The sequence below is a fragment of the Cherax quadricarinatus genome, chromosome 24 (assembly GCF_038502225.1).
Source record: "Cherax quadricarinatus isolate ZL_2023a chromosome 24, ASM3850222v1, whole genome shotgun sequence".
Taxonomy (NCBI): domain Eukaryota; kingdom Metazoa; phylum Arthropoda; class Malacostraca; order Decapoda; family Parastacidae; genus Cherax; species Cherax quadricarinatus.
The window spans coordinates 26,636,552-26,654,890 of NC_091315.1; the positions used below are offsets into that span (position 1 = coordinate 26,636,552).

General features: G+C 39.6%; 1 protein-coding gene across 6 annotated transcripts in view; it reads left to right on the forward strand.

The window, feature by feature from the left end:
* Nrg (Neuroglian) overlaps window positions 1–18,339 on the forward strand; it is a 434,360-nt gene that overhangs the window by 357,546 nt on the left and 58,475 nt on the right. For all 6 annotated transcript variants that reach the window (XR_011392382.1, XM_070088294.1, XM_070088293.1 and 3 more), the window contains 2 exons: window positions 5,084–5,265; window positions 7,578–7,749. Coding sequence is in view for 5 of the 6 variants with exons in the window: in XM_070088294.1 (XP_069944395.1) it covers window positions 5,084–5,265; window positions 7,578–7,749 (354 nt within the window). In the remaining variant the exon portion in view is untranslated. The remainder of the gene's footprint in view (window positions 1–5,083; window positions 5,266–7,577; window positions 7,750–18,339) is intronic.

Consider the following 18,339-nt stretch of genomic DNA (forward strand, 5'->3'; position numbering starts at 1 on the left):
GCAGATGGGTTTATGAAAGGTGAGGTGTATCATAGAATTGATGAAGGGAAAAGGTGAGTGGTGCACTTAGGGGTTTGTGGAGATAAAGAACTTTGTTAAGGGAAGCAAAGAGGGGAGTGTATGAAAGTATAATTATACCAACATTTTTATATGGGTGTGAAACATGGGTGGTGAATGTTGTAACAAGGAGAAGGCTGGAGGCAGTGGAGATGTCATGTTTGAGGGCAGTGTGTGGTGTGAATATAATTCAGAGAATTCGTAGTTTGGAAATTAAGAGGAGGTGCGGGATTACCAAAACTATTATCCAGAGAGCTGAGGAGGGGTTGTTGAGGTGGTTCAGACATGTAGAGAGGATAGAGCAAAACAGAATGACTTCAAGTGTATAAATCTGTAGTGGAGGGAAGGCGGGGTTGGGGTCGATCTAGGAAAGGTTGGAGGAAGGGGGTAAAGGAGGTTTTGTGTGCGTGGGGCTTTGACTTTCAGCAAGCATGCATGAGTGTGTTAGATAGGAATGAATGAAGACAAATGGTTTTTAGGATTTGATATGCTGTTGGAGTGTGAGCAAGGTGTAACATTTATAAAGGGATTCGGAAACCAGCAGGCCAGATTTGAGTCCTGGAGAGGGGAAGTACAGCGTCTGGACTATGAAGGAAGGGTGTTAATGTTGCAGTTTTATAACTGTAGTGTAGGCATGCCTCTGGAAAGAGTGATGGAGTGAACAATGAAAATTTTTCTTTTTCCGGCCACCCTGCCTTGGTAGGAGGAGGCCAATGTGTTATTAAGTAGGCTAGAGTAACAAGAAATATAGTCAGGAACATTTTAACATGTAGGATTTCAGGATTTGTGTTTGCTTCAGGTGCCTAACCTTGAATTGTAAAGTCAAACTATATAATCAACATTCACATAATGAGTTGCTATAAATGAAGTACCTTGTGGGATTGGTACTTAGTTTTAATAATGTAAATGAATTACTGATAAATGTCAAAGATTTCCAAATATTTCACAAGTTAAAGGATATTTTAGTGTTTCCAGGGTCTCCTCAGGACATGACTACCCTGTTCAAATGAGACACTTATCACTGTCCATGTACCAAAGTGAACCAGGTATGGTAGGGTTATTATTGAAGGAATTAGAGGTAAGAGAGAGAGAGCAGGATTGAAGATGAACAAAGAGGCTTTAGAATGGGTATGGGATGTGTAGATCAAGTGTTTACATTGAAGCATGTATGTGAACAGTATTTAGATAAAGGTAGGGAAGTTTTCATTGCATTTATATATTTAGAAAAGGCATAGAGTGGATAGGGGAGCAGTGTGGCAGGTGTTGCAAGCGTATGGAATAGGTAGTAATTTACCAAATGCTGTAGTTTTTTTTTTATGAGGATAGCGATAGTGGGAAAGTGGAACAGAATTCTTCCTCCATAAGCCATGCGTGTTGTAAGAGGTGGCTAAAATGCTGGAGCAAGGGGTTGGTAACCCCTTCTCCTGTATACATTACTAAAGTTAAAAAGAGAAACTTCTGTTTTTCTTTTTGGGCCACCCTGCTTCGGTGGGATATGGCCGGTGCAGTGAAAGAAAAGAAGAAGTGAGGCTCAGGTTAGGGTGTATAGGAGAGAGGGAGATAACTTCCCAGTAAAAGTAGGTCTTAGACAGCAATGTGTAATGTCAACATGGTTGTTAAACATATTTATAAATGGGGTTGTAAAAGAAGTAAATACTAGGGTGTTGGGGAGAGGGATGGGATTAAATTATGGGGAATCAGATACAAAATGGGAAATGACAGTTACTGTTTGCTGATGATACTGTGCTTATGGGAGATTCTAAAGAAAAGTTGCGAAGGTTTATGGATGATTTTGGGAGGGTGTGTAAAGGTAGAAAGTTGAAAGTGAACATAGATAAAAATAAGGTGATGAGGGTATCAAATGATTTAGATAAAGAAAAATTGGATGTCACATTGGTAGGAGTATGGAAGAAGTGAATGTTTTCAGATATTTGGGAGTTGACTTGTCAGCAGATGGGCTTATGAAAGATGAGGTTAACTATAGAATTGATGAAGGAGAAAAGGTGAGTGGTGTGTTGAGGTATCTGTGGAGACAAAAATAAAAAAAAGTTATCCATGGAGGCAGAGAAGGGAATGTATGAAAGTATAGTGGTACCAACACTCTTATATGGGTGTGAAGCATTGGTTGTAAATGCTGCAGCGGGGAGGCAGCTGGAGGCAGTGGAGATGTTGTGTCTAAGGGCAATGTGTGGTATAAATATGCAGAGAATTCATAGTGTGGAATTTAGGAGGAAGTGTGGAGTTACTAAAAGTATTAGAGGGCTGAAGATGGGCTCTTGAGATGGTTTGGTCATTTAGAGGGAATGAAACAAAGTAGAATGACTTGGAGAGTGTATAAACCTCTAGGGAAGGAATTAGGGGTAGGGATCATCCTCAAAGAGGTTGGAGGGATGGAGTAAAGGAGGTTTTGTGGGCAAGGAGCTTGGACTTCCAGTGAGGAGTGAATGGAGTGAATCGTTTTTGGGACCTGACAAGCTGTTGGAGTGTGAGCAGGGTAATATTTTGTGAAAGGATTCAGGGAAACCGGTTAACCAGACTTGAGTTCAGGAAATGGGAAGTACAGTGGTCCCTCAATAATCGTCCATAATCCGTTCCTGGAAGTGGGACTATTATCGAAATGGACGATTTTCGAATCAATTTTCCCCATAAGAAATAATGTAAATCCAATTAATTCGTTCCAGACACCCAGAAGTATCAACAACAATTTTTTTTTTTTTTACCTAAAAGATAGATTTACATGCACAAAAGAATGAACATTCAACATGACAGTTACCTTTATTGGCTGTTGTTGATGAATGGAAGACAGGGAGGAGAGAGGGAAGAAAGGTTATTTGGGAGGGGAATCCCCCTCCATAAGGACTCTAGGGTACTAATAAAATGTATAAATGAACATTGGTAATAGGGGTAGTTGATAAATTAGACACATGTGCAACTCTTGGGTATCTTTATTAAGGAAACGTTTTGCCACACAGTTGCTTCATCAGTCCATACACAGGAGAAACTTGAAGAACAAGAGGAGAATGAGGTAATCAGTCCCTCAACCTTGAGTCGATGTGGTCAATCCATCAATCTATTCAAGATGAAAATAAATGGTATAAAATACCGACACAATGGAAACATAAACACATATGCAGTTTAATGTGATCCTTTACTGACAACGTTTTGCCCACACAGTGGGCTTTTTCAAGTCACAAACAGATCTGTGTTTGCTTCCAATCTATTCAAGATTGATGGACTGATTACCTCATTCTCCTCTTGTTCTTCAAGTTTCTCCTGTGTATGGACTGATGAAGCCACTGTGTGGCGAAGCGTTTCCTTAATAAAGATACCCAAGAGTTGCATATGTGTCTAATTCATCAACGTGTCGGTTCTGTGAACCATTCATCTACAATAAGGGTAGTTGAGTGGAACGGTCTGCCTAATAGGGTGATTGAAGCTAAAACATTGGGTAGTTTCAAATTTAGGTTGGATAAATACACGAGTGAGAGGGGTTGGATTTGAGTCGGACTTGCACCTGAGCTTATTGCTTGGGTAGCATTTGTTCTGTTAGTGGGTTGGATTTGTGAAGGACTAGCCTAGTATGGGCCAGCAGGCCTGTTCCAGTGTTCCTACTTTCTTAAGTACTTATTTAACATCACACTTACCAGTAGGGTGATCGAGGCTAGGACCTTGGGTAGCTTTAAGAAGAGATTGAACAAATATATGAGTTGGAGGAGCTGAGTTTGATTTGTGTCATTGGGTACGGGAGTAAATTCTTGGGTAGCTTTGGATAGAGGTCATTTTGATAAGGACCTGCCTTGTATGGGCCAGTAGACCTGCAGTGTTCTTATGGCTATTTGTTTGTGTGAGGGAGGGATGGCAAGTTTATTGTTGGAGAATATGACACTAACATCAACTATGGATTATTTATCTATCACAATTCAACTAATATGACATAATAACAATATTAATAACATAGAAACATGGAATATACTCTAGAATGAATAAAATAAGTCATTACGTATGTCACGAGAGGTGTTGTGTTGTGTTGTTGTTGGGTATATAAGAGCTGAGGCGGCGGTGTTTTTTGTAGCCCTATATAACTCCAACAACATTGGAGGAGTTGGTAGAATCACTGAATCACTAAAGAAGGAACCCTCTACCACCATCACTATGACCTTCTACCACTATTACCACCATCACTATCCACTCATTTGGGACTTGCAAATGAGTGGATAGAGTTATCAGAGCTTATTTCTTGGGTAGCATTGAGGACTGGGTTGGGAAAATGTTTCGTTAGTGAGATGAATTGTAAAGGACCTGCCGAGCATGGGCCAACAGGCCTGCTGCAGTGGTCCTCCTTTCTTATGTTCATCAACCACTATCACAACTGCTTCTACTCTACTCCACCATCTTTGTATTTTTCTACAAACTTTTTCATAAATTATGTGTTTCTCACCTTCTTTACCAGAGGGCTGGCACTAGAAGCTTTCTTTGGAGCCATGGTAGCTTATTTAGCACTTGCAAGCACTAAAATCAATGGAATATTATGAAATATTTCGTAGGAGCATGTGAGGGGACCGTCACTCACTGGCTGGGAAGGCAGGCCCAGGCGGCTCAGAGCGTGAGTACCCGTCCCGGACGAAGGACAATTAGAGAGTTAACGGACCATTTGCAAGCCAATATTTAGACGAAAAAACAGGACTATTTCTGAAATGGACGATTTTCAGGCCGGACGATTATTGAGGGACCACTGTACAGGGCCTGCAGTTTGAAGGAGTTTGGGATATTGGCAGTTTGGAGGGACATCTGAAATGTCATATCTTGGTGACTCTGCAAAGACAGTGATTATGTATGAGTGATGGTGAAAGTGTTGAATAAGGCAAGTTTTTTCTTTCTTTTTGGGGCATCTTTCCTTGGTGGGAAATGGCCGACATGTTAAAAAAGAAAAAAAAATCGTTCTGAGCTTGTTTAAGTGCAACCAGGTATGTAGTTAATTTTTAAGGTATGTTTAATAACATGCATATCCATATTTTTTTTTTTTTAGATGGGTCTAGGGTCCAGCTACTACATTGAACGAATGACCCGAAACACTGACGCAACACCTCCAGGAAAACCAACATTCGTCTGGCAGCACATCAGCATGAAAACAGGAGCACCGGCCATCAAAATCACCTGGATTCCCAACACTGAGACCAACCCCGGATCACACTTCTTTGTCAAATACAAGCAAGTAGCTTCTGTACAAATGTGCTGTTGAAGCTAGAGAATATTTGTTTAAATTTTTATAGTGGGCCAGAAGAAGATAAATTATGTAACATCACAGTCACTAGTGAAATGGTTTTGAAGCAGATAGACCGACTGAAGCAAAATAAGTCACCGGGTCCTGATGAGGTTTTTTCAAGGGTTCTAAAGGAATGCAAAATGGAAGTCTGTGAACCATTAACTAATATTTTTAATTTATCTCTTCAAACAGGTGTAGTGTCTGATATGTGGAAGATGGCTAATGTAATTCCTATTTTTAAAACAGGGGACAAGTCGTTACCGTCAAATTACCGCCCAATAAGCCTGACCTCAATTGTAGGCAAATTACTAGAGTCAATTATAGCTGAGATTATAAGAAGCCATCTCGATAAGCATAGCTTGATTAATGATACTCAGCATGGATTCACAAGAGGCCGGTCTTGTTTAACTAATTTATTAACTTTCTTCAGTAAAGCTTTTGAGGCTGTTGACCACGATAAAGAATTTGATATTATTTACTTAGATTTTAGTAAGGCATTTGATAGAGTTCCGCACCAAAGACTGTTGAAGAAAGTAGCAGCTCATGGCATTGGGGGAAGGGTGCTCTCGTGGATCGAATCATGGCTCACAGACAGGAAGCAGAGAGTGTCCATAAATGGGGTTAAATCCGAGTGGGGATCTGTAACAAGTGGCGTTCCACAGGGATCAGTCTTGGGCCCGTTGTTGTTTATAATATATATCAATGATCTTGATGAAGGAATTACTAGTGATATGAGCAAATTCGCCGATGACACGAAGATAGGTAGGATAATTGATTCAAACGTAGATGTTAGGGAACTTCAGGAGGATTTAGACAAACTCTACTCTTGGTCAGAAAAGTGGCAGATGCAGTTCATTGTAGATAAATGCAAGGTTCTGAAACTCGGGAGTGTCCATAACCCTAGCACTTATAAGTTAAATAATGTAGAACTTAGCCATACAGATTGCGAAAAGGACTTGGGGGTTATGGTAAGCAGCAACCTTAAACCAAGACAGCAATGCCTAAGCGTACGTAATAAGGCAAATAGATTACTGGGATTTATATCAAGAAGTGTAAGCAACAGAAGTCCAGAGGTCATACTGCAGCTTTATACATCATTAGTAAGGCCTCACCTAGATTATGCAGCTCAATTCTGGTCTCCATATTACAGAATGGACATAAATTCGTTAGAAAACATTCAGCGTAGGATGACTAAATTAATACATAGCATTAGAAATCTTCCTTATGAAGAAAGATTGAAGACTCTTAAGTTACATTCACTTGTTAGACGAAGAATGAGGGGAGACCTGATCGAAGTGTATAAGTGGAAGATAGGTATTAATAAAGGGGATATTAACAAGGTCTTGAGGATATCTCTCCAAGAGAGAACCCGCAGTAATGGATTTAAATTAGATAAGTTTAGATTTAGAAAGGACATAGGAAAGTATTGGTTTGGAAATAGGGTAGTTGATGAGTGGAACAGTCTACCTAGTTGGGTTATTGAGGCTAGGACTTTGGGTAGTTTCAAATTTAGGTTGGATAAGTACACGAGTGGGAGGGGTTGGATTTGAGTGGGACTTGCACATCGGAGCTTGTTTCTTGGGTGGCATTGAAAATTGGGTTGGTCAAATGTTTGTTAATGGGATGAATTGTAAAGGACCTGCCTAGTATGGGCCAACAGGCCTGCTGCAGTGTTCCTCCTTTCTTATGTTCTTATGTTCTTAAATTATTAACAGGTCAACCCAGTGTGTTAGTAATTTCTTAGACCTATTGAATTTGCAGGTTGGGGCATTACAGGCTGCAGTGGCACAGCCAGTATTTCAGTCTGAAGGGATTGTATTAATGTTGGTAGAACTACCGACAATTTGTTAAGTAAAAGAAAACTTAAGTGCAACTAATGCTACATTTTATTGTGGCATTAGTTAAACTCGGGTCCTTTTACTTAAAAATCATATTTTCAGGCTGAGGTAAACCACATATAATTGAAATAGTGGAAACTGAATTTGTGGATGTGGGGTTCTGCTTTATATATTATATATGGACTTAAGTCCTCAAGGTGAGAAGTACAATGCTTGCACTCTAAAGGAGGGGTTTGGGATATTTGCCATTTAGAGTGACATCTAAACTGTCATATCTGCACGCACCTGGCATGATAGTGTGAATGACGGTGAAAGTTTATTTTTTTCGGGTCACCCTGCCTCAGTGGGAGATGGCCAGTGTATCTTAAAAAAAAAAATGTAATATTAATAAGATTAATTGTGGCTATGTTTCATTGCAGGTTGGAAGGGGAAAGCATGTACCAGGAGACCAAGCCTGAATTATACCAAGATTTTATTGTACTAAAAGGTTTGGAGGCTGAAAAAACGTACCAGATGTCAGTGGTAGCTGTAGATGGAATCTATAACAGTGAATCTGATGTAGAGGAGATTGACACCCATCTGTCTGGTGTTGTAAGTATTCTTCTGAAAGCCATGCGTATCGTATTATTAGTATTATAACTAAAACCAAGCCCTAAACCCACAGGGGTCATGTGTGTGTATCATAAAAGGTGACTAAAATGCTGGGAGCAAGGGACTAATAACCCCTTCAGGGTCCAAGGCCAAAATCTGAAGTGGTGCTCCAGTGTCCAAGAAATTTTGAAATTTTTTTTTTTTTATTTTTTCTTACAGAATTAAAGAGTATATTTTGGTGAAGGTAATAAGACAAAAATTTCTGATCAGTACTTACCGAGATACAGCGGTGGGAAGTTGACCCAAAATGACCGGGTGGCGGCAACATCAGTGACTTCCGCAAAATCCCATTTTTTTATTTTACGTTTTTTATACTTTTTTCTTTTCTATTTTTTTCTTTTTCTAATAACATTTGTGGCCTGTGAGACCAGTATAATGTATATTGTATTAGTGTACACTCATTGTATTCCACGCAATAACTGCACTAATTTATCATTATATTGCTTACAAAACTTGTTTACAAGTTTATTGTAAACAAAATAATGAAAATATTAGTGCGGTTATTGTGTTGAATACAACGGTGCCATATGGTACAATGGTGCCATAGGGTGCAATTGTACCATATGGTACAATAGCACCATATGATACAATGGTACCATATGGCACAATGGCACATGATACAATGGTACAATGGTACCATATGATACAATGGCACCATTTGGTACAGTGGTACCATATGACAATGGTACCATATGGTGCAATAGTACCTTACGGTACCATATGGTACATTGTACCATACAGTACAATGATACCATATTGTTCATTGTACCATATGGTACTGTTGTATTCAACACAATAAACACTAATATTTTCATTATTATTTTGTTTACAATAGTTGTTTACAACAAAAATATGCAAAAATGTTGTATATTAGTAATGTTCTATTATATATTTACAAGTGTACAGGAACCTGACGTGTTCCTTGAGGTGGATGACAAAGCACTTAGTCTCGGAAACTGGAGAGTCAGTAGCTAGCTTGTGTCGCGACTCACTCAGTCTTGGCTGGTGTTTCATGCCACCAACACCTATTGACCATATGGTACACGGTATCATATGTTACAGGGTACCATATGGTACATTGTACTATATGGTATAGTGTACCATGCGGTGCAGGGTACCATATAGGACAGGGTACCATATGGTACAGGGTACCATATGGTGCAGGGTACCATACAGTACAGGACACCATATGGTACAGATACAGGGATAACTATTGAAATAAGTCGCCCTGACTTTTTTGGGTTATCCTAAGATTTTATACGTATGCTGCTATGTATGATAATCTATGTAATTGTATTTCTGTACACCTGAATAAACTTACTGAAGTGCATGTGGAATCATAAGTAAGTTTATTTAGTTATACACAAATAAAGTTACATAGAATATCATACTTAGCAGCATATGTTTGGAGAACCTAGGATAACCCAAAAATGTCAGACAGACTTCTTTCCATTAGGGTCCCTGTACCCTGTACCATATGGTATAATGTACCATATGGTATAATGTACCATATGGTATAATGTACCATATGGTACAATGTACTATATGGTACATTGTACCATATGGTACCATTGTACCAAATGATACCATTATACCATATACCATTGTATGACATGGCACCATTGTACCATATGGCACAATGGTACCATATGGCTCAAAACCATAGAATTCGTCTTCAGCTCCACTTCCATCAGTCTTAGAACTGTAAGTTGTGAAGAGGAGAGTTAGAATTTGCCCGGAGAGTGAGTGGGGAGTGAGAGCTTCCTTGCTGCCAGACACTATGAACAAAGCTACTTTGCCGGCGTTCCCACAATGCCATGCGGGTGTCCAGATTTTTTCTATGGTGTGCATACTGACCACCCAGACCCATTCTCTCAGATGTAGGCCCACCAGCCTTCTCGTGCTAAATTTGGCGCCGCTAGAATTTTGGCGTAGATCTACGGTTTGGACCCTGAACGTAAAGCCGTAGATCTACAGGACGGACCCTGAAAGGGTTAATTACTACATGTAAAATGATAAACTTTTGTCTTTCTCTTTTTGGGTCACCCTGCCTCGCTGGGAGACAACCTGGCACTGGGTGACGATGTGTATCAACTTAGCATGCCAGGCACTGTAAGCACCCATTGCCCATCATGCTAGTTTCCTCCCTTTTGCCTGTTTGTATTAGGTTTTTTTGATATGTAGTGTGTTCTTATATAATTCTGAAAGAAACTTGTGATACCTAAAACAACAAAATTGTCAATAATAGCAAAAGTATACTATAGCACCCCAGAGTGACATGCTTCTTTGTCATGGCATCAGAGGCACTACTGAGAATGAGATGCCACTGCTCAGCTCTTCCTTGTGTTATCTGGGATAAGTTTCTCCCACTTTGTAATGATGCCAAATGGTTATTTTATAGTATATTAACCCATTAACTGTCCAAACGTAGATTTACATTTTTACCGCTAGCACTCCGAACGTAAGTTTACGTTTTATTTTTCCTGGCTTCAAATTTGGCGCGATAGGCCTGAGCGGCCTAGACATGAGAGAATGGGTCTCTGCGTTGTGTGCGCTGTATGAAAGAAAATCGGGGACCCCGTAGTACTGCATGGTAGCACCAGTTACATTCAGCCCCATCTTAGGTCAACATCACGGCAAACACTCGTGATTCACCCACGCCTCTTCGTATTAACACTCTCTTATTCGAGGAAAGTGACATAGAACATGACAACAATGCGGCCACTAATGATCAAGGAATTCGTGAAAATATCGATGATAACCCAGATGACCCTCAGCCCATCACCTCTGGGGTAGCCAGTGTGGCCATGCCAGACCCCCAGTCAAGCACTTCTGGGATGGCCAGTGTGGCCACACAAGACCCTGGGCCAAGCACCTCTGGAGCTGCCAGTGTTACTACCCATAGTCAACCATGCAAGAGGAAACTATCATTTCCCCGCAGTTTCAGTTATAGTGAAAGTGACTATGAGATTGATTTTATGCCAATAGAGGATTTGTCTAGTGATAGGGATATTCATTATTCAATAGTGAAATATACTTTTAGGCATCGTCACAGTTTAGGCAGTGTGCCATATGCAATCTCCAAGGCTCGTGGGAGGTCACTGGTAGTGATAATGAAGGAGAATATGCAGGAATGTAGGTGGTGGTGGTGGCAAGTTCCATGGTGCCTGGGGCACAGTGGGTGGACAGACAAAGGAGTGCATGGCACACCCTCAGCCATGTGCTGCCTCCACTTCTGTCCCTCCTCCTGCTCCCCCATGCCCTATGCCACAGATCCACCCAGCACCATGTGACCATGAGTGGAACTGCACAAAGTATGTTTGTGCCACAGCCTTTTGATTTTGATGCGAGTGGCAGTGACATTGTGATGTAGTGCTTGTGAAGTCACTAAGGGAGACCTAACTCCAGTAAATTGTCACACACCTTGCCTTGGCAAATAGCCATCAGACTTGCCTCTTGGCTCAAGTCAGGTCTTTTGTTCTTGAAATGGTGTCAGGTCATAACACGTGGTCTGCACCTTATGTGAAAGGGGGGTGCTTTAAGGACCATATAAGCTCAAGGAAACAGCTAGAGAGAGAGAGAGAGAGGTTGGTGACAGGTCCGATGAGCAGGAGCCCTGGACAGCCATGTGTATAGTGGACCACGCATTGTGAATCTCGGGTCAGCTGGTCGGTGAATTAAGAGTACAAGTCCGTGTTACTGATAACATCTACCCTTCCCCTTGGTAATAAGTCTCATAGGTCAATTGTTATATTATGTAATTTTCCGTCAGGATGTGTTATATTCTCGCTCTATGTTATTAAGTAAACTATGTATAACCATAGTTTTACAGTAGGGTAAAACTAAAACTATCACGTATAACCATATTCTGCTTCACAATTAGGAAGAGCCGACATTTTTATTTGTATCTTCTTATGCTATTCCCTATTCTGTTAAGCACTGGAATAATACAGGAGACAGGCTCACTTGCTAGGATACCTCAGGCAGAGTGGGTAAAGGTCTCTCAGCTTCCTTCCAGAATGTCCCATAACGAATGAGTCTGCAGAATTGGATTTTTTCCAGTTATACTTTGACAAGCCTCTAATGAACTTGATAGTGACCCAGATGAACAGTTATTACCGCTATATCATGGACAACGCAAAGGTTGCAGAATCATCACGGCTGCATGGGTGGAAAGCTACAACTGTGCCTGAAATGTATTTATTCCTTGCCACTGTCATGCTTATGCCACATACATATAAGCAAAATATAGCACATTACTGGTCTACAGACTACTTCATCAGTACTCCTGTCTTCCATGACCACCTTCCCTGCAACAGATATTCACTGTTGCTACGAATGTTGCACTTCTCAGACAGGAATAGGCCCAACAGAAATCACCTTCTATACAAAATCCAGGAAATGTTTATGTATATGAAGCATAAATTCAGTGCATACTTTTACCCCTTCAAGAACATTGTTGTCGACGAGTCCTTGATTCTGTTCAAGGGACGCGCCTGTTAATCAAGCAACTTTTTGTTGTGTGACTGTGAGAGTGGTCTTGTGTTGAACGTCATTGTCTACACCTGGAGAAACACACACGATGATGACAGATGGATATTGGGCATTTCTGGTGATGTTCGCAAGATGGAACCATACCTTGGCAAGGGTCATACACAGACAACTGCTATACAAGCCCTATGCTCGCTGATTTCCTGCATGTGAATAATACTGATATACAGTGAACCCTCGTTTTTCGTAAGCATCAGAAGTCATAATTCTCGAAAATCATAACGTTTTTTCGCAAGAATATTGACTCGAATTGTCGTTTGACTCGCAAATAGTTGTTTGTCCCAGAAGCATATGTACGGCCCCGAGTGGCCCCACACTCCATTCACAGCCAGTGTGCCATTGTTTATCAGCGAGTGAGGATGATACCACTCGTTCATACATTTCATAATATTCCATTCGTTTTAGTGCTTGCAACTGCTAAATAAGCCACCATGGCTCCAAAGAAAGCTCCTAGTGCCAGGCCTTTGGTAAAGAAGGTGAGAAACACGATAGAATTCAAGAAAGAACTCATAGCAAAATACCAAAGTGGAAGAGGAAGAGAGAGGGGAGAATGTACCTTCTTCAGTGATTCTATATGTATAATACTAAAGCAGCAAGAGTCAATAAAGGCTATAGTGCCAGGCAGCATAAAGTGTAGCATTAACAGTGTAGCAAGTTAAGTGATTAATTGATAGAAAAAGGACAGCATGGACCTAACTCCTCCAATGCTTTTGGAGTTATATAGGGGTACTGACAACACCGCCGGCTCTCAGTGGCCCTTATACACCCAACAACAGAACACACCACTCGTGACATACGTAATGACATTTTTTATTCATTCTAGAGTATATATCATGTTTCTATGTTATTAATATTTTTTTTTTTTTTAACAAACTGGCCGTATCCCACCAAGGCAGGGTGGCCCAAAAAGAAAAACGAAAGTTTCTCTTTTTAAATTTAGTAATTTATACGGGAGAAGGGGTTACTAGCCCCTTGCTCCCGGCATTTTAGCCGCCTCTTACAGCACGCATAGCTTACGGAGGAAGAATTCTGTTCCACTTCCCCATGGAGATAAGAGGAAATAAACAAGAACAAGAACTAGAAAGAAAATAGAAGAAAACCCAGAGGGGTGTGTATATATATATGCTTGTACATGTATGGGTAGTGTGACCTAAGTGTAAGTAGAAGTAGCAAGACATACCTGAAATTTTGCATGTTCATGAGACAGAAAAAAGGACACCAGCAATCCTACCATCATGTAAAACAATTACAGGCTTTTGTTTTACACTCACTTGGCAGGACGGTAGTACCTCCCTGGGTGGTTGTTTAATATTGTTCATCATGTCATATTAGATGAATTGTGATAGATAAATAAGCTGTAGAGTTAATATTAGTGTCATATTGAAGGACTATCTTGTCCTGCCTCCACATGCCCCTGCTGCTGCCACAATTCCTAACATATGTAATGACATATTTTATTCATACACCAACAAGAGTCATCAATGAAGGTAAGTGTGATGTTATTGTTTTATTCTTCATGTCTCATTGTTTTCTGTGCATGTAAATCTATATTTCATGTAAAAAAAAATATTTTTTTGGTTAATAGTAGCTTTAGTCTGAAACAGATTAATTGGATTTACATTATTTCTTATGGGGAAAATGGTTTCACAAATCGTCAATTTCGCGATTAGTCACACTCTCTGAAATGGATTAAGAAAAATGAGGGTCCACTGTATGTGGAACAGTGAGAAAGAATAGAAAACATATGCCAAGGTTCAGTGGAGGCAGTGTTGACGGTGCAGTGCGAGCATTTCATGCCAATGACGTCATGGCACTGATGTGACGTGACAAACGGGACGTGACATTGCTGTCAACCATCCACAGAAACGAGATGGTACAGACAAAGTGAACCGGGACACCAATGAATGTGTGTCAAGCCAGCTGTTGTGGTCGACTATACGAACAATACGCGACTAGTCGACAAGTGTGACATGATGATAGGGTTAGTTGACTGTGTGCGTAGGAGTCACAAGTGGCATATAAAAGTATTTTTCCACCTTGTAGACATTGCAGTGCTCAATGCATTCAATATGTGCGAAATAAAGACGGGAAAACGACGTTTCACAGAATTTTCCCTGAATGTCATAAAACAGATAGCAAAAAAGTATGGTACCACACCTGTACCTGCCCCTCAACAGCGACATGTACCACAACCACAGCCAGTCTGGGAAGTGCCAGACCGAATCATCCCTAACTGTCACTACCTGATACCAATACCACCTACCCCAAAGAAGAAGTATTCGCAGAAAAATGACCCCAACAGTGGAAGGACAGACGATTCATGTGTCACCAGTGTGGGGTGGCACTCTGTATGAATCCATGCTTTATGGAGTGTCATACAATCATGGAGTTCTAGAAACATAAGTGGGACATGTAAATACTTGTACATGTATATAGTTGTAGATAATAGAATGTGATTCAGTTGTCATGTGGGGTTTCAAGACGTGGATTGGGTAATAAACACTCGTGTAGGATGTTAAGCACATATATTAGATGGAATATATGGGGAGCAACAGAGCCTGACCTGCCATCTGTCCTACCATCTCACTTGAACTGACTCTCAGTGGTGCCTAGAGAGTGAGTGGCATTCAAATCATGCTAGGTCAGCTGTAACAGTGAATAACAGTCAGTGAGTCATGCAGATGGTTGGTATGAGTCATTACTACTGACACTAGTAACTGGTAACTGATACTACTGAGACAGGTGTGCAAAATCACTTATCAGTGTGTACATGTGTGTTTGTGACAGTATGATTATAATTTTGTTTAAAATATTTGTGTATAAACAACAATTGGCCATGAAATCAAAAGAATTACTGTAAAACATAATTATTGTACCATAAAAACTTAAGAAAATTAAAGGAAAATTTATAAAAAATACTATAAATATGTAGAATTTCTGCAAGTGGCAGCTCTCCATGTTGCCGTCAGGTGATCATCAAGTGCCAACTTCACTGGCTCATATCTCGGTAAGTACTGACCCTAAAATTTTTTTTATCCTATGTCATGCAGAAAAATGTGCTATTTATTTCTATAAAAACAAAACTTTTTTTTTTTTTTTCCAAAATATTTGGAGCGCTGGGCTAGAGAACGTAGATCTACGTTTGGACAGTTTACAAGTACTATTATTGTAAATAATTAATAATAATAATTATACATATTATTATTACTTTTTTTTTCAACGCACTGGCTGTAACCCACTAAGGCAGGGTGGCCCCAAAATAAAAACGAAAGTCTCTCTTTTTAAATTTAGTAATAATGTATATACAGGAGAAGGGGTTACTAGCCCCTCACTCCCAGCAATGTAGTCGCCTCATACGACACACATGGATTATTACTTATACGTACAGTAAGGCCTTGCTTTATGGCGTTCCGCTAATACAGACATTTCAAATTATGACCAAAACTTGCTTTACGGCTCCTCCCACCTGACTTTCTAATACGGTCACCACACCCCCACCTAGTTTGTTTACATTCTCCATGAGCTCCGTAAGCACCATGTCTCCATTATGTCTGGAAACTCCAAAATTTCAAGTATTTTTAATAGTTATTTCATATTTTATGTACACCTGCTCAACTTACGACCACTCGACTTACGACCGTGTTTTTTATGCCAAATTTCTGGGAAATAAACAACTATTTGTGTTGTACACAGTGTTTATCCTACACCTTACAGTATAAAATACAGTACTAACAACATAAAAAGTAAAGTAAAACATGAAATACCAAAATAAAACAATAAAATAAAGTCATTACAAAAATGTTTTGCTGATATTCAGTAGTAAAGTTCGACTTACGACCGGTTTCTCGGAACCGAACTCAGTTGTAAGTCGGATGGTAGGTGTATATACTCTGATAATTATACTTATTTATGTATACCTGTATGTACCTAAATAAACTTACACACTGTGCTGGGGTGCAGGTACACATTAAAATCAGTAAGTGTGTTTCATGTCTCAAGATGCCATATGAGTAATGATGATGATAACACCCAATAATAGTCACAGTTTCATTAAATGTCGTATATTACGTTAATATACACATTTTCATTAATCGTTCTATGATATTTTTTCAAAATTATATACAGTAGACTGTCGTTTAACATGGTTTTGTCTGGCATGTTTTGGTTATAGCACGATTAAAGAATTGCGGCATATTTTTGTATAACACTTCATGAAATTAACTTAACACGATTCACAGGAGGTGAAAAAATTTTGAGTGCATCGCCCGCAGGATACGTACCATCCTCTGCTAGGAGTTTATATCTTTTTCTTGCCATATCTTAAATCTGCCAAGCAATCATGGCACCCAGTAGGTATACAAATGTTACTGAAAGTGGCAAGAAAAGGTTTAAGCATTTTAGTCTTATAATTAACAAAGAAAATAGAGATATTAGACGAGAGATAGCCAGTGGCCATAATGAAGCATCTCTTTGTGCACATAAAAAGAATAAGGTAAATATGAGTTGCGTGGTGATTGATTTACTGACTGACTTAAAGTTAGACTTTTTCACTGAGGACCCTGAAACGGTGTCTAGAGCAGCTGATGCCTTACTGTCAGTTGTACTGCGGGGTAAAATAGAGCAGAAATCCATTAGAGAATTTATGCACACTCCAGTACAACCATCGACTTCAGTACCAGAACCTCTACTATCCACCTCAGCCCGTAGGGCCACAGTATAACTCTCCACTCTCCACAATCATCCACAAACTCCAGCACCCACAATTTAAGGTAAATACTATTATTTCTGTTGCATTTGTAATCTTAATCATTAAGAACAACATAATACATCACGACAGTGAACTACAGTTACATACTGTATTCACTTTTACTTTTGTAAGATCTGGAGGTCTAAAAAAAAGTTCTTTGGCTTTTTTGGGGCTCCCAGGAACGTAGCTCTATTTTTCCCATAAGTTCTTCAGTTTGTCTAACACGATTTTAACTAAAACAGTGTTTTCAGGAACGTAACTACTGTGGTAAATGACAGTCTATTGTAATAAACGCCATACATAACATATAAAGATGATAAATACACCCCACAGTAGAATAAATTGACATAAATATGGGATGTGGTAGCCAGACGACTTGTACAAGTGACAGCAAGAATAACATTTTCTCTAGTCCAACATCAGAGAAAATGTGTTACTGGGGTAACTGTAGAAAAATTATTCCTTTCGTATGCCTTCACTCAGAGCGTCATTTCTTCTAAAAATGGTGTTACATGAGAATGGGAGTGTTCCTCTTTATTCTACCGTATCAACAGAGACAAGTTGTACACAACGTAACGTGTACACAAACCAGATGCATTCGCCTGGTTTGTTTACATAACTCCATGCCTGTCCTCTCTCATTTATTAGTTTTATCTCGTTTGCTCACCTCCGACCCTACATTAAGACTACAGCTATTTTAAGGTAAGTAATGAGTGAACTGTACAGTGGACCCCCGCATAACGATCACCTCCCAATGCGACCAATTATGTAAGTGTATTTATGTAAGTGCGTTTGTATGTGTATGTTTGGGGGTCTGAAATGGACTAATCTACTTCACAATATTCCTTATGGGAACAAATTCAGTCAGTACTGGCACCTGAACATACTTCTGGAATGAAAAAAAATCATTAACCGGGGGTCCACTGTATATGCATTTTATCACTCTGGGATGGTTAAATGTGATAGAATATTATGTGTGGGTGGGGTGGCCTGGTATGGTAGCCTGGCTGGCTACCATATATACCACACTTGATTTCTTACAATAAATACTACTCATCTCACCCTAGATTAAGACTACAAATATCTTAAGGTAAGTAATGAGTGTACTATAGGTGTATTTTACTTATCGTTTTTTAATGCCTAGTTCTGTTGCTAACTTAATATATGTTAGTGTAAATTTGTTATCTAGTATGTATTTATATGCATTTATAAGTGAAAAAAAAAAAACGGTG